The sequence below is a fragment of the Sceloporus undulatus genome, chromosome 5 (genome assembly GCF_019175285.1).
Source record: "Sceloporus undulatus isolate JIND9_A2432 ecotype Alabama chromosome 5, SceUnd_v1.1, whole genome shotgun sequence".
In the NCBI taxonomy this organism is placed as follows: Eukaryota; Metazoa; Chordata; class Lepidosauria; order Squamata; family Phrynosomatidae; genus Sceloporus; species Sceloporus undulatus.
The window spans coordinates 27464569-27482035 of NC_056526.1; the positions used below are offsets into that span (position 1 = coordinate 27464569).

The following is a 17467-nucleotide window of genomic DNA, read 5'->3' on the forward strand; positions in this document are numbered from 1 at the left end:
TCAGGGCTAGCCTGGAAGAAGGAAAAGCCCTCCCTCCAATCCATCTGCCTTGGTCCAGGCCTTAGAGGGAGAGAAGAACCACTGGACCTCATCCCCTTTCCCTCCACCATTCCCTTCTCCTTTTGTTTCGTGTCTTTTAGATTGTAAGCCTGAGGGCAGGGAACTGTCTGATTAAAAATATTATTGTAAGCTGCTCTGAGAGCCATTAGGGCTGAAGGGCGGGATATAAATAAATAAATAAATAAATAAATAAAGTCATGTGCTGCTCCAAATGTCACCCTCATCTTGGATATCAAAGGAAAGGGGTTCTCAATATCACTTCCAAGACCACTATCACATTATGTAGGCAAATACACAGTGCAGTGGATATATATCAACAACCTCCCCAACCTGTCTCTATTACCCAAAACCAGGTACAAACACTGGAAACTAGAATCACAGATTTGAAGAGACCAAAAGGGCCATTCAATCCAACCCCCTGCCATGCAGGAACACAGAATCAAAGCACCCCCAATAGATGGCCATCCAGCCTCTATTTAAAGACCTCGAAAGAAGGAGACCCCATTATACTCCAAAGGAGTGTGTTCCACTGTTGAACAACTCTTACTGTCAAGAAGTTCCTCCTAATGTTTAGGTGGAATCTCTTCCTATAGTTTGAATCCATTGCTCCTATTCTCTGGAGCAGACGAAAACAAACTTGCTTCATCTTCAATATGACACCCCTTCAAATATTTAAACAGGGCTATCATATCACCTCTTAACCTTCTCTTCTCCAGGCTAAACATACCCAGCTCTCTTCATACGGCACAGTTTCCAGACCCTTCACTATTTTGGTTGCCCCCCTCTGGGCACACTCCTGCTTGTCAACAGGGTAGCTGATATTATTAACTATAATGAATACTAACCTGAAACTTGCAAGTTCCAACAACCACATAATTATTGCCACCATATGCTATCAGAGACTCTGCTGTTCCGCTCTCAAATGGGCTGAATTCCACCACATGTACATACTCTTCACATTCCACAGTATAGGATGCGCTTCGGGAAGCCTCCTGTTTCATCTTCAGTTGAAGAATTCTGATTAATAAGACAGCAGATTCTTCAGCTGGATAAGGAAATAAACAATAAAGACAGTTAAAAGTCTCACTAACTTCTATAAGATCTTCTTCCAAATAAGAAATTAATTCTAGCCATTCTACTTTAAGGCAGTAATGCTGTATATACTCAACTATAAGTCAACCTCATGTATAAGTTGAAGGCAGATTTTGGGGCCAAAAATGATAGATTTTGATATGATCCGTGGATATGTTGAGGGTAAAACTTAGGGGAATGTAACAAAGGATGTAGAGAATGAAGCAAAGGAAAACAATGCTAAAGAACAAAATTCCAGCAGGCATAACTGTTTGTGCTCACACTAAAGGCTGGCTGGATGAGAGAGTAGAGCAGGGTCAGTGCTTCAAGGACAGATTACACACTTGGCTTTCACCAGGGGATGGTTCCTTTTCTTTTACAAAAATAAGTCAGTGACAGTACTTACAGACGCAGGTGTTTTACTATCTGACACCAGATGATACAGCTGTGCAGTGAGACTATGCCAGATTACTTCCTAGTTGGCGTTGTTTCTCTTAACATTTTATTCTCCAGAAGAACTTCTATATACTGTCTCCTTCAGATCTGAAAACTGAGGTGATATAAGTGGTTCAGTTATTTAATTCTATTCCGTAAACAGCCCCGTTAGATGAGATACGGGAAACAGATACTCTTGGGGTGAACTACCCATCAGCCTTAACCAGTGCAGCAATAAAAGAAAAAATGATGGGAGTCAGTTTATTAGGAACTGTTTCCCCATCTATGTTTTAGTTAGTAACACACACACACATATATATAGAAATATAGAGTTGGAAGAGACCGCAAGGGCCATCCAGTCCAACCCCATTCTGCCATGCAGGAACTCTCAATCAAAGCATCCCTGACAGATGGCCATCCAGCCTCTGTTTCAAGACCTCCAAAGAAGGAGACTCCACCACACTCCAAGGGAGTGTGTTCCTCTGTCGAATAGCCCTTACTGTCAGGAAGTTCTTTCTAATGTTGAGCTGGGATCTCTTTTCCTGGAGCTTGCATCCATTGTTCCGGGTCCTGTTCTCCGGAGCAGCAGAAAACAAGCTTGCTCCCTCCTCAATATGACATCCCTTCAAGTATTTAAACAGGGCTATCATATCATCTCTTAACCTTCTCCAGCCTAAACATCCCCAGCTCCCTCAATCTCTTCTCACAGGGCATGGTTTATATATTATTATATAATATATACAACAATATATATACACATTGTTGTGTGTTTTGAAGTCGTTTCAGACTTATGGCAACTCTATCATGGGGTTTTCATGGCAAGATTTGTTCAGAGGAGGCTGGACATTGCCTTCTTCTGAGGCACTACACCAGACTGGCTCTCGTGTATTAAACCACTGTAAACTACGGAGACTTCACTTTGGCTGGACTGAAGGAGACTCCAGTCTGATGCCAGTGCTCATGCTGCACGCTCTCAGCGAATACGCCGCTCATGATCAGCTGAACTGTTGCCATTATTAACTCCTTCTTTGGAGGCTTTCAACCAGAGCCTGGATGCCCAGCTATGGCATTGCTTTGACTGTATCTTCCTGCATGAAAGGGGTTTGGAGTAGCCTTTGGATTCTATGAACTTTATGCCTCTTTTCTTGTTTGGCTGGCAGCGATGGGCCCCAAACACACACTGCAGAAATAACCCAGCTTGAGAGCGCTTTAACTGCCCTGGATCAGTGCTAAGGGATTCTGGGAAGTGTAGTTTCGTGAGACATTGAGCCTTCTCTATCAGAAAAAAATCTTTGGTGCCACGATATACTACAATTCCCAGGATCCCTAGCACTGAGCCAGGAGGGCAGACTGATCAAACTCAGGCTACATCTTGCACCTCTTTTTGGGGCGCCCCTAGCACCAAACCCCCCCCCCCCCAACAAACCTTACTCTCCTTTCCTCCTCCTTTCTCTCTCAGGACGGAGAAGACTCTCCCGCCTAGAATTCGTGAGGACACAGTACTTCCGGGTTTCGGGAGAGTCCCTTCCGGGTCACACGGCATTCCGCTTTCCGATTGGCTGATACCGAGGCGTTCGAATTTAAACAGCTGGCGGAGTGGGCGGGGCTTCTTCTTCTTCTTCTGCTGCTGCTGCTTCTTTTTGCCTGACGTTCTTTTCAGGTGAGAACCTTCGAGGGTGCAGCTACACTGCAGGAACAGTGCAGTTTGGTCCCGGTTTAAGGGTTACGGCTCCATTCCTATGGCTGCATCTACTTTGGCTGCATCCACACTGGAGAAATAACCCGGTTTGGTACCGCTTTAACTTCTTGTCTGTCTCAAGGCTATGGAATTCTGGGAGTTGGAGTTTGTTGTGGGTCCCACAACAAACTCCAACTCCCAGAATTCCATAGCCTTGAGACAGAAAAAGAGTTAAAGCGGTACCAAACCGGGTTATTTCTCCAGTGTGGATGCAGCCACTGTAATAATTCAGTTGGACACGGGTTTAAGGGTTGAAGCTCCAGCCTATGGAATCCTGGGATTTGTAGTTTTACAAGGTCCTCAGCCTTGTTCTGCCAAAGAATGCCAGAGAGTCTATATAGGATGGAGCCATGGCAGTCAAACTGCGTTGTTTCTACGGTGTAGATGGACCTTGAGAGACAGAGAGAAACTTGTGTGCATATGTGCACTTTAAGGGCTGTAGCGCCATCCTATGGAATCCTGGGATTTGTAGTTTCCTAAGGTCTTTAGCCTTACTCGGCCAAAGAGTGCAGGTGCCTCGTAAAACTACAAATCCCAGGAGGCTTTAGGATGGAGCTGTGGCAGTTAAAGTGGTGTCAGATTGCATGATTTCTACAGTGTATATGCACCTTGAGAAAGAGAGAGACTGTGAACTTTAAGGGCTGTAGCGCCATCATATGGAATCCTGGGATTTGTAGTTTTACAAAATCTTCAGCCTTACTCTGCCAAAGAGTGCCATGGAGTCTGTAGGATGGAGCCATGGCAGCCATTGTCCCTACAGTGTAGATGGCACCCTGAGAAAGAGAGAGACACTGTGTGCACTTTAAGGGCTGTAGCACCATCCTATGGTATCCTGGGATTTGTAGTTTTATAAAGCCTTACTTTATCAAACTGTGTGTGTCAAACTGTGTTATTTTGAAGGTGTGTTGTTTCCAGGGGCACCTTCTGACGTCTCCCACTTTCTCAATCTCGGAGTGTAGAAATAATGCAGTTTGACACCACCTTAAGGCATGTAGTGACATCCTATGGGACCCTGGGGTTTGTGATTTTACAAGGTATTAAGCCAAAGATTGCTGGTGCCTCGCAAAACTAAAAATCCCAGGATTCTATAGGAGCCATCACAGTTAAAGCCGTGTCTCAAACTGTTATTTCTTCAGGGTAGATGCACACACACACCCACGTGCATCTACAATGCACTTGGGCACCACTTTATCCATCCTGTGGAAACTAACTCTGCCCAGGCTGGCCATCTTGTAATTAATTCCATAGCCTGACTGTGAAGTGTAGTTGCTGAAGTACTGTACAGTACTTCCTTTCTCTTCAGCATCATGAACCTTCCACCATTTTCCAGACCCGAAATTCAATTGGCTAGTGTCTGCAACTGCATCGAGTTCCTGTGGGAGGTATAACTACAGTAGCCCTCTAAAAAGTATTACACTCGTCCCTCCACATTCTCTGGGATTAGAGGCACAGGACCCCCATGAATGTGGAAAAACCACAAATAACAAAACACTATGTTTTTGCATGAGAGAATACCTCTCTAGGAATCTCTAGGTCCTCCAGTGCAACTCTGTAGTCAACATCTGCCAGACATTGACCATAGAATTTCGCTGGAGGAGCTACAAATGCCTAATGGAGTGTTATCTCTAGGAATCTCTAGGTCCTTCAGTGCGACTTTTGTTTAAAGTTGACCATAGAGTTCCACTGCAGGACCTAGATATTTCTAGACATAACATATTAATAGAATCCATGAATAATCAAATCCGCAAAAGTCAGAGCCATAAATGTGAAGGGACGAGTGTATTATTATCATTGGAACACACTGCCTTGGAGAGTGGTGGAGTCTCCATCTTTGGACGTTTTTAAACAGAGGCTGGATTTTATTTTATTTGCTTGTGTAAATCGTTTTATGCATTTTATGTGTTTTTATGTAATTTTGTAAACCGCTTTGATCTTTTTGGAATGGCTGTATATAAATAAATTTATTATTATTATTATTATTATTATTATTATTATTATTAATCTCTCAGGGGTGCTTTGATTGTGAGTTCCTGCATGGCAAGGACTTTGACTTGATGGCCCTTGGGGTCTCTTCCAGCTCTATGATTCTATGTTTATTGTTTTTATTTCTGTCCTTCGTTTTTCTGAAACTGGGACTCTTCTCCATGGTTGGAATTCCATTTGCTTGCTATTTCTCTAAAGTCTTTGTAAATATTATGAAATGTTTAACCCCACCACTTAAATGTTCACAAGTCCATCCACCCAATAGTACTTATTTTATATCTTGTTTTCTTTTAAATTCTCAGATTTAGAACCATGCTCTCTGTTCAGCAAAGAATCTTGAATATGATTCAGTGTTTTCGAAAAGAATGGCGCTTATATTCAGATTCTGAAAGGACTACTGTATGTGGTATAGACTCCATGCTGGTGGCTTTGCAGCTGTCAGTCGCAGAGGTCAATAAAAAGGTTAGTGTACTAAGGGGTATTCACTGTTGCATTTATAAGGTGCTCAAATTAAGTATCTGAGAGCCCATACAGACAGGCCAAAATAAAGCTGCTTCGGGTCACTTTGGAGGTATGCTGTTTTAACAATGCATGCATCCTAGGAGTCCAGAAGCTGCACCAAAGCCATGCTCCAGTCCTTAAGCACTGGAGCGCAGCTTTGGCGCAACTTCTGGCCTCTCAAGATGCATGTGTCATTTAAACAGCATACTTCCAAAGTGACTCAAAGCAGCTTTATTTTGGCCTGTCTGTACAGGCCCTGAGTTAAAGAATATTGTTAGACTATTCTGATGCTGAAAACAAGGTAAAACAAGCAAATAATTTATTAGAATTTATTGGAATCCTTCCTAATTCTCAAAGTCTCATAGAACTGGAAAATACCCAAAGGACCATTTAATCCATTCCCCTTGTATTAGGACGATTCAGAAGTAATAAGATAGTGATTTCCCCCTAAAAAAAATAGTATGTAGCAAACTTCAAGCTTGCATATTCCTTTTCTTCTTTTTGCTGAAGGGTAGATAGAAATCTTTAGTACTGTAGTTGTTTTTAAACAAATTCCCATTATATCCAAGTTTGAGGAATTGTGGTTTGTTTAGACCTGGGGTGGGTAAAAATTGACCTCCAGATGTTGTTGAACTGCAATTCCTAGCTTTCTTCACCACTGCCTAGGATTAATGGGGAACAAGTCTAAACATGACATTCATTTATAGTTTATGTACACCTTATACACATAGCTTTGTGCATACCTTATATACATACACATAGGCAGAAGGTAATTTTGTGTAGAATATTTTAAGTAAATTTCTGCATGAAACAAAGTTTGTGGACACTAAATCAGCGGAAAGCAAAGGTGTCATTATTTCAGCCACCATGTGGACAGTTTTGGATATTGGGGTATTTTGGATTTTTGAATTCCGGACAAGGGATACTCACCCAGTTTCTGGAAGGCTGCACTTTACCCATCTATTGTTTAAACTTCATTTATTTCCAATAACAGTTCTGAAAGATTACATGTACTGGAGAACTGTGATGACAGATATACTTCAGCTAACCAAGTAAATGTGTTCCCAGGCATTACTTCTTTAACAGAATATATGGTGTTGGAGGCAGAAGTGACCTGGAACATCAATATTTCAGTAATTTGTTATTGAAAACTAACAATATTCACACATGAAATCATTCAGCCTAAGAGGCAACTGTATACATGGACATCAGATCATGGCCAATGTCGAAATCAAATACACTACATATTTGGAAGCAGAAAATTGAAAAGCTCCTTTCTCTTTGCAAAAACAAGACCACCAGCAGATTGCGGCACAGATCATGAACTACAAATAGGAAAAGTTATGGTAAAGCTAATGAAAAACACTAAACAAACCATCATGCTAAAATACAACCTGAAGAACATCTCTGTAGAATTTAAAGATAATGTGAAAAATAGATTTGCACTATTCACCCTAATTGACTGGGAGCCTGATAAACTTTGGACTGAAGCTAGGAACATTGTCAAGAAGGAAGCCAAAAAAGAAAGAGATGCCTCAATGGATGAGAGATGAAACTCTTCAAGCAGTTAAGGACAGATATGAAGCAAAAGTAAAAGGTGACAGAAAGGGCCAGAACCATGATTGCAACTGTTCAATTGCTTGTGTGAAGAACTACTATAATTATGTAGAGAAACAGAAGGCAATAACAAAAAAGAAAGAAGAGAGCTCTTCCACAAGATTTGAGAAATCAAAGGGAAATTTAAACCAAGAATGGGGATGCTCTATGATCGGTGATGAACAAATTACATGACCAAGAAGAAGAAAAAAGAATATGGAAGCAATACATGAAGAACTCCATAGTGGGGAAAATATGAAAGGATGATAGATTCATTCTATGAACCTTCAGTTTTAAAAAGTCAAGTGGAAGTTGCACATAGAATATTAGAGAGAAACAAATCACCAGATTCCACAACAGAGCTACTTTTATCCACAGAAAAAGTATCTACTCTATTTCTAACCAAAATCTGTCAACATATATGGAAAAGAAAACAATGGCCCACAGACTAGAAGTGCTCAATATATATTCCAATCCCCAAGAAAGGAGACACCAGGGACTGAAGTAACCAGAGGACTATTGCATTAATTTCCCATGCAGGCAAGGTATTGTTCAAAATTCTACAACAAAGACTTTTACCATATATTGAGTGAGAAATGCTACATGTCTAAGCTGGGGTCAGGAAAGAAAGAAGCACTGGGGATCATATTGCAGGCATACATTGGATAATGGAGTTCCCCAAAGAATTTTTTAAAAAGTCATCCTGTGCTGATTTTGGCAAAAAACTTTGTGTCAATCAAGATAAACTATGGATTGTTATTAAAGAAATGGATGTGCCACAGCATTTACTTCCCTGATGTATCACCAGTACTCAGGACAAGAGGCTATTGGAAGAACAGGACACAGAGAAACAGAATGGTCTCCAGTTGGCAAGGAGGTCAGACAAGTCTACATTTTATCACCCTATCTGTAATATGCAGAGGAAGGAGACATGAAAATTGGAGGAAGAAGTATCAACAGTTTAAGATATGCAAATTACACCATACTACTAGCAGAAAATAGCAGAGATGTGGAACAATTACAGTCGACCCTCTATATCCACGGATGTTTTTTTCTCCACAAATTCAACAATCCAAGGGCTTAATATATTCAAAAATAAAATAAATCCCCAAAAAGCAAACCTTGATTTTGCCATTTTATATAAGAGGCATCATTTCACTATGCCATTGTGTTCAGTGGGATTTGAGGATCTATGGATTTTGGTATCCATGGCAGGTGCTTAAACAAAACACCAGCTGATGGTAAGGGCCCACAGTATTGAAGAAAGTAAAGAAAGAAAGTGCAAAGGCAGGTTTACAGATGAACATCAAGAAAACAAAATAATGACCACAGATGATTTACAGTTGGTCTTCCACATTGGTGGGCTTGCCATCTGCAGATCGGAGCATCCATTGATAGCCCCTCACCATTTTCAATAGTATAGCATGCATGCAGTCTTGTCATTTACTATAATGGGACTTGAGATCTCGCAATATTTGTCCTGTGGTATTTGGACTGCTAAAACAACAAGTAAATGGGTCCTAGAGTAAATCAAGCATGAACCCGCCTTAGAAACCAAGATGGTGAAATTGAGGTAGTTGTACTTTGGCCATATCATGCGAAGACATGACTCACTGGAAAATACAAGAATGCTTAGCAAAGTAAAAGGCAGTAGGAAAAAAAGAAGACTTGAAAAGACAAATACAGTCGGCCCTTGACATTCGCCGCTTTGACATTCACGCTTTTGATTATTTGCAAGGTTGTGTGTGAACACACTTTTCCTCCTCCCTCCCTGGAGAGGGGAAGCCCAGGAGGATGAGGCTGGGAAGGGTGTGTGCACCAACCCTGCCCTTTTCCCGGTGGAAATAGCTGCCTTCCCAAGGCAGCAACCCCACAGAGAAAGGGGTGGAGAGGAATCTATCCCTCTCACCCTATTCTTGGTGAGATAGCTGCCTTCTCAAGGCAGCCACCCCACCAGGAAAGGGGTGGAGGGTAATTGATCTCCCCACTCCTTTCCCGGTGGGATACCTGCCTTCCCCAGGCATCTATCCCAATGGGAAAAAGGGGAGGATCAATCCACCCATGACTTTCCCGGTGGGAGAGCTGCCTGGGGAAGACAGCTATCCTACTGGGAAAGGGGCGAGAAGCCAGTTAAAGGGGTGGGGTGGGGCAGGGGAATGTGAGCCTTCTCTCTCCTCGCCATCCTTTAACTGGCTTTCTCATGAGGAGGAGGGCTATTCATGATTTTTCCACATTCGTGGGGGTCTTGTGCCTCTAACCCCCGCGAATGGGGAGAGCTGACTGTAAATGGTTCCTAGAGCAAATCAAGCCTGACTTTCTCTAGAAGCCAAGATGTCAGAACTGAGACTGCTGTACTTTGGACATACATGAGAAGACATGGCAGACTCATCAGAAAAGACAATAAATAATTCTTGGTAAGATAACAGACAGTAGGAAAAGAGGAAGACTGCATTTCAGTGAGCTCTGGTGCCACAATAGACTACAATTCCTAGAATTCCTTTGTACTGAGCCAGGGCAGTTGAAGCAGTCTCAAACTGGATTATTTATGCAGTGTGTTTTGGACCTTAATGGATGGTAGAAGAGAGACCTCTTCCACATGAGTAGGGAATTCAAAGGAAAATTGATCGGAAGAGGAACCTACTACAAGACCAAGAAGAAATAAAAAGACAATGGATGCAATATACAGATGAGGAAGGCAGGTTGTCAGATTCTAGTGATACTGCATCTTTAGAATGTCCTTCCTTGAAAAGGTCACCTTGCCTCATCTTGACTGTGGCCTGTTACAGACTGCCAGAATAAAGCTGCTTCGGGTCTCTTTGGAGGTATGCTATTTAAAGGATGCATGGGTCCTAAGAGTCCGGAGGTCGCACCAAAGCCACACTCCATTCCTAAGCACCGGAATGCAACTTTTGGTGCAGCTTTCGGATTCTTAGGATGCATGCATCATTTAAATAGCATACCTCCAAAGAGACCCGAAGCAGCTTTATTTTGGCAGTCTGTAACAGGCCTGTGTTTAACAAAAGTGGAGTTAGACTTAGTTTTGCAAGCCTTTGGAAATGTTTAGTGTACAGCTGTTCTGATTTTCAAAGCAATCTGTTTAGAGCTGTTCATAGTTGGCTTCTATTGTGTGCTTTTAATATTTTGCATATTCCTTTGGGTACTTTAATAAGGGTAACATAGGTTCATTCATTCCCCAAATAATAATAGTAATATGACCTTGTGAAACACAGTGTGGACTAACAACTCGTTTGGGCATGGAATGAGCTAATTGCTTTCTCACTGTGTTTTTTATTTTTGTTTTAGTCACACTTTTAAAAGTTTCTCTGCATGGATACTATTAACATCTTTCACTAGCATGATATAACTGGATTTTAGCAGCTTATGTCTATTCTTTGTGTATGTACTTTACAAATCATCTTAATTCATATTGTAAAAAAAAATTAGAAATGGGAATATTAGAATTTAAAGTTGTACCAAAATGTCCTGAAAGAGCATAATTGTTGTAAATCAGGGGTAGGCAACCATTTTGAGCCAGAGGCCGGGTTGCTGTCCCTCAGACAACTGGGGGGCCGAAGCCAAAAAATAAATAATTAAATAATTTTTTAAAAATGTAAATAAATAAATAAACCGGGACAAATGTAGAACAACATTTTCAAATGGTGGACACTTTTTTAAAAAAAAGTGGAGGACACGCAAAAAAAATTGCTGATTTTTTAAAAAATGTTAATATAAATGCGTGTTTCTGAGGCGTCTATAGACAATTGCCCCCGTTGCCCCTGCGCACGAGAGGCCAAAGGCCCCGCAGCAGGACCGGGCTGGGGCCAGTCCCAAGGCCTCACTGGGCCGCATCCGGCCCGCGGGCCGCAGGTTGCCTACCCCTGTTGTAAATAATGTTGGGAGGAACTACTTTCCTTTAAGATGTCTGAACTTTATGTTTTTCATTTTACCCGTGTGAAATACAATGTTTCTGTTGTGTATCAGAGTATTAAAGTTCTGAACTTTGTGAACTTCCTCTATAAATTAGCCAGCTGGCATTTGTTCCTAACAAAACATTTTCTGAGTTGTACTATAACTTCTTACAATCCTTTCTATGAATAATATACTGTTGCACTGGGCACCTGATCATGAAAAGTGATTTCTGGACAGCATTTTTATTTGCATTTAAAATGTTTTTACACTACCATTATCAACACAGACTGTCCAAGTTCTTCAATTGGTGAGAAAAGATTTTGATTTAATTATACTGGAGTTTAACTAGTCATTATGCTTCAAAAACATGTTTAAGAAACAAAACTAGTGTGGAAAAATATCCCTAATTACCTTGAAGGCTGAAATCCAATACTCACTTGTCTGGGTGTAAGCCTTACTAAAATCAATGGATCTTGTTTCTGGGGAGACACGTATAGATTTGCAATATAAGTATTTTGTATTTTGCAATTTGTATTGTGCATTTCTTGATATGGTCAGCTGACTTGACCAATAAACTTGATGTTGCAATATAAGTATTTAGTCTGGACGATGACTTTTTACTAGGTCAATATGGAAGAAAATGTAGTTGCTCTTTTTCTTATGGCCTGTCATATAAAATATATTTAAGTAGCAGCTTTGGTTTGGTTGTTATCAAGATCTGTGTAAGACAGGGATTCTAAGACTTCCCCCCCCCCGGGCCTCATTTTACATCTACATGTATATGTGCGTGTACACACACACACACACACACACACACACACACCTACCTTTTGACTTAGCACAGTGGGCTTGATATCTGCAGATTTGAGCAGTCTTGGATTGCAACAAAGAAACATTTAATTTTTTTAACCTGTGATGACTAGCCTGAGAAGTAGAGGTTACTGCAGCAAGACCCAGGCAAGCCAATGTCTCTCTCACTCATGGGAGTCAATCCTACCATGAAGCCACAGCCAGAACTTAAACTTATTCCTCATTCTCTTCTCTATCTTCTCACAAGGAAGCCAGTGCCAGAATTTAAACCCATGCCTCACTCTGTTTCCCACCTTCACGCAAGGAAGCCTCTGTCAGAATTTAAGTCTTTTTCTTGCAGATACATCTCCTTGCCCTGCTCTTGTTGCCCTTCTGTGAAGTAGATTGGTTGCAAAGAGATTTAAAATTTGCCAGAGACTTTCTGATGGGAAGGTTGGGAAAGTGGGAAACAGAGTTAGGAAAGGGTTTGAATTCTGGCAGAGCCTTCATGATGGGAAGCTGGGAAACAGTTCAGTAAGAATACATGCCTGGTGCCCGGATTTTGTTGCCCAGGTAATTTTAAAAAGTTCTGTATTGACTTGAGCATCCGTGGTTTTTGGTATCTGCAGAGGCAGGGATCTGAAACCAAACCCCAGCGGACTGAGGGCCCACTGCATATGAATAAAAATATTTTGTTTTTCAGTGTGCATATTTTCATCCACACATTTATGTATACCCATATTTTAACATTTGATAAGGAAATAATATTGTTCAAATTAGAACATTTTTATTTCAATAAATTGAATACCCAACACAATGTTTATATTTGATGTGATGCATGTGCTTGTTTTTGAGCTCAAGGTTACTAAAGTGAGGTTTTGGATTCAGACTAAACCAGCAATCCTATATCCACTTACATAAGAGTACATTCCATTGAGTCCAAGAGGACTTACTTCTAAGAGGTCCTCAATCTAAAACTGGGCTTCTCAACCTTGATCTTCCAGCTGTTTTGTACTTCAACTTCCAGTATCCTCTGCCAGTTTGCCAGAGTTTTGGTCTAAAATATCTGGAAGACCAAAGGCTTAGAATCACTGATCTAGAAGGCCAGTTCTATTCTAATTCCCAAGTAAGTAGGTGTGGGTTTGCTGCTTTAGTTCCCATTGATTTCCTGACTAACGTGCCTCAGTGATTTCAGTTGGATCTAAATGCTGCTAGCCTAGTCTGGATCCTACACAGTCTACCAGGTATATTTTTCATGATAACAGGATCCAGGGAATGATCTTAGGGTAAGCTTTGTTCTGTTTGTACATGAACGGCTGTATGTGCAATACCTAGAGTTGATAACAATAAATACTGAGGTGAAAGCAGTGAGAGGCTTGAGAAAATTAGAAGGGAGTGGAATGGCCAAAAGTGACATTAGGACGTAGTTCCCAAAAGTGTGTTTCGTAAATCATAACCCTTTATAGTTTTTTATATTTACTTATTTACCCTACTTTTAGTCTGCTCAGTAAGACAAATTCTCTGGATGACCTGTATGACGATTAAAACACAGTGAATAATTAATATATCAGCACAGGAAATAAAATGCAGTGTGAAAGGTAAAAAGCCTGGGGAAAGGTGAATGTCTTGACTGCCCATGAAAAATATGTGTGCTGCATAAATCTCCCTAGAGAAGTCAATTCTGTTCTCTTGGTATTTCATAAGAAGACGTTTTTTGGTTGTAGCTTTCTCCCTGACTTGATTTGGCAGGAGTAACTTATAAGATGACCTGTGAAGATGACCTGAAGGATTCAGGCAGATATGGGAGAACTTTCTTTATATTTGCATGCATATGTTCTACGTAGCTATTAAACCTAGGCTGCATCAGCACTACAAAAATAATGCAGTTTGATCATACTTTAACTTACATAGCTAAGTGCTATAGAATTCTGGTATGTGTGGTTTGTTGTGGCACCAGAGCTCTCTGCCAGAGAAAGCTAAATATCTCACAAAACTATCAATCCCAGAATTCCATGGGATTGAGCCACAGAAATTCAAGTATTGTCAAACTGCATTATTGTTGCAGTGCAGATACATCCTTAGAAATAATGTTTAATCAACAGAGTATTTTTTTTCCAAGATCTGTTCTCCTTTGTAGTATGATTAGGACCATTTTACTTCACAACAATGCATTTTTAAAGGATTTAGAAAAAGATAGATAGATAGATAGATAGATAGATATTTTTCTCTTAACAATCATGAGCCTACATGGCTTGGGCCTAACCTATCTAACGGATTGCCTGCTTCCATATAATCCGTGGTGTACACTCAGGTCTTCTGGGAGGAATCTACTACAGCCCTTAAAGACCAGATTGGCGGCAGCCTCCCAGAGGACATTTTCTGCAGCCGTTCCCAACTTATGGAATGGCCCACCGGATGAGATCAATCAAATCACCAAATACCAAAAAAGCCATTTAGATGGATCTGTTCCGGCAGGCCTTTCCGGAATAAAATACTCGGCCATGAAAAAGACTTTCCCATATATCGAACTCTGCCTATGGTTATTGTTTGGATTTTAAAATGTTAGTTTTAGTCTTATACTGTTTAATCCTGTTTTTAAGGAAAGGGGTGTTACTATATATATATATATATATATATATATGGATATATTTTAGCCTGTTGTACGCCACTTTGATTGCTTGGCAAAAAGTGGGATAAAAATAAATATATATATTTTTTGTTTTACTTTGAATTCGAGAAATACTGTTTTAAATTCAGATAGTTAGTTTTCCTGTTTTGACACTATAAGACTGCTTTGTTCTTGAATAAATGACACAGACATTTACTTTTTATTTAGCATCATGGAGATTTTAATGCCTCGCTCAGTGAAGTTGTGTTATCGTGGAATTACTTTTTACCAGACAAGCTTGGCATATTACAAAAAAATGTGGAAGCTCCTGAAAACTACGTTGATATCAAAAGTGTGTATACTAGTTTTTTAAAGTGCTGCAATATGCTGGATCTTATAGACATATATAAAAAATGGAGGGCACTGTCAATGGAAAATGAATCTATATCTGCGGTAAGTATTTTAATTCTGTTTATGAATTTTTATAGCAAACCTGTATGTATGTATATATTTTCATATCCTTTTTCCCCCTGTACAGCAACTTTTCTTGTAGAATGTGACAAGCATCAGTGACTTCCAATATAGGCATGGAAAACATTTGAAGACTTAAAGGGTGTGCAGTTTTCTCGCTGTCAGGTTATTGTTATGCTACAAAAATGACTTACTAGGTGTGTACTAGTAAGCATTTTTGTGGGCTCATTGAAAGACTAGAATGAAATGTTGTAGCCAAGAAAGTGATGTAGATGGAACTAAATTAGCTACACAGTAATCCTAAAATCCATACCAAAGCCTCATATTAGCTGTATTTGCTACTTTAGTTTTCCTGCTAAATCTTTGTAAAGGCTAAAAGCAATGTGGCTTATGAACTAAGATAATCCTCTTTAATGCATCTGGCACAACACTATGAAAATGATGCTCTGAGTAACAGAATAAAACCCAGAGAAGACAATTTAATTTAAACAATATAAAGTAAAATTATTGCGATGATGAAGAACATATCAGGGTCGAGAAACTTTGGCCATACAAACTGGGGCTGCTGAAGTTGTAGTGATGACAAAAGTTTCCCTGTCTGACATCCTAGGTGATGCCTAAACCATTAGTTCATCTAACACAATACAGTGGCCAGCAACAGCTCCCCAAGATTTCATCCCAGCAGTGTGGTAGAGTCTCCTTGTTTGGAAGTTTTAAAACGGAGGTTGAATGGCCATTTGTTGTGAGTGGTTTGATTGTGTATTCCTGCATGGCAGGGAGTTGGACTGGATGACCCTTGTAGTCTGTCTGATTCTTCCCACCAGCTGCTCCTGGGTCATTTTCACTAGAACTGTTATGGATTAAACTTTGAATCTTATAAAAACAAAAATACATTTCTTTATTTATAGTGTTCGTATATTGCTTTATTTTACATATTCAAAGCAACTACAACTACTGAGAGCTGAAAACAGTGGTCCCTCCACATTCACTGGGGTTAGGGGTACAGAACCCCCATGAATGTGGAAAAATAACAAAAACACTATGTTTTTGCATGAGAGAATACCTCTCTAGGAATCTCCAGGTCCTCCAGTGCAACTCTGTGGTCGACATCTGCCAGGCATTGACCATAGATTTGCACTAGATATTTCTAGAGGGAACATAATAATAAAATCTGTGAATAATCAAATCCACAACAGTCAAAGCCACAAATATGGAGGGATGAGTGTAATTCTGTCTAATCCAACACAAGATATAGAACTTCTTAATTTTTCCAAAATAACATAATATATATAGATATATTAATATATCATATTAAAGAAACAAGAGCATTGGCAGATCAGAAATTTAAATTTAAAATACAACAAGGCAAGCAAGGGTGGAGCCTGATAGATCTTTCTTGGGATCGTATTCCATAAAATGTGCCCTGTTACAGAAACTGAGAATTTCTTATGATATAAATATAGTAACAGGATTAAAAAGCTTGAGATACTGTAGAGAAGCCCATGAAAAAAATGAAAACATTTTTTGGGGGGCGAGGATTGGATTTACCACCAAAGACACATTATTCTGCAGGGGGGTGAGGTAAATAATAGATTATAGAATATTTTTCTTTTAGAATGATAAATAAGGTGTTCACATATTTACTGCCCCAAATCAGTTCTTAAAACTATGTAATAGGACATTTTAATGTAAAACTATGCAGAGCATCAGATAATTACACTTCCTGTTTTTGCTTTCTTTTTCTTAGTTCATAGAATCATAGAGTTAGTAGAGACTACAAGAGCCAGGCAGTCCAACCCCCTGCCATGCACTCTTGTTTTTTTATGGGAATGAGTGGTTTGTAATTATATTCTAAATAAACTGTAAAACACAATTTTATACCAAGTCAAGTTTTTTATATAGTGCATATATATAATAGTGCATTTTGTGTTCCTAAAGTAACAGAGAGACTTTTGATCTGTACAGAATTCCTTTTCCATTTTTCCAAAAAAATTCCATTCCTCTGAAACCATTTTTCTCCCATGGTGTCAAAATTCCAGAAATTCTACATCTCTAAGGCCCTAACCCCACTACTCATGTTCTTATGCTTTCTGACTTCAGGTGCCCTCATTCTCATTGATAGTAGTAGATCCCTGGGGCTTCTAGTGTAAGCAAGAATGTAAGATGAACACATGGATGATTATAATCATATCCAAAATCCACAAAACATTTGGCATCTTTTACCAAAACAGCACCTACATTTTTCCTAATGCAAAAGCACGGAGGCTTCTCTTTAAAGATTCGGTGTTCCCAACCTAAGAAAGGGA

General features: G+C 39.9%; 2 protein-coding genes across 5 annotated transcripts in view; one reads left to right on the forward strand and one right to left on the reverse strand.

The window, feature by feature from the left end:
* The window catches only part of NUP37 (nucleoporin 37), a 28999-nt gene extending 25854 nt beyond the window's left edge, over positions 1 to 3145 (reverse strand). For 2 of the 4 annotated variants that reach the window (XM_042468751.1, XM_042468748.1), the window contains exons 1-3: positions 2993 to 3145; positions 1538 to 1681; positions 906 to 1117 (exon numbers count right to left, since the gene is read on the reverse strand). In XM_042468751.1, coding sequence (XP_042324685.1) covers positions 906 to 1061 — 156 coding nt within the window. In that variant the 5' untranslated portion in view covers positions 1062 to 1117; positions 1538 to 1681; positions 2993 to 3145. The remainder of the gene's footprint in view (positions 1 to 905; positions 1118 to 1537; positions 1682 to 2992) is intronic. The other 2 variants (XM_042468749.1, XM_042468750.1) reach the window with 2 other exon arrangements.
* A 27-nt stretch (positions 3146 to 3172) lies between these two features.
* Positions 3173 to 17467, forward strand: part of LOC121931242 (PARP1 binding protein) — a 34921-nt gene continuing 20626 nt past the window's right edge. Inside the window, 3 exon segments of the mRNA XM_042468747.1 lie at positions 3173 to 3226; positions 5590 to 5749; positions 14919 to 15143. Coding sequence (XP_042324681.1) covers positions 5600 to 5749; positions 14919 to 15143 — 375 coding nt within the window. The 5' untranslated portion in view covers positions 3173 to 3226; positions 5590 to 5599.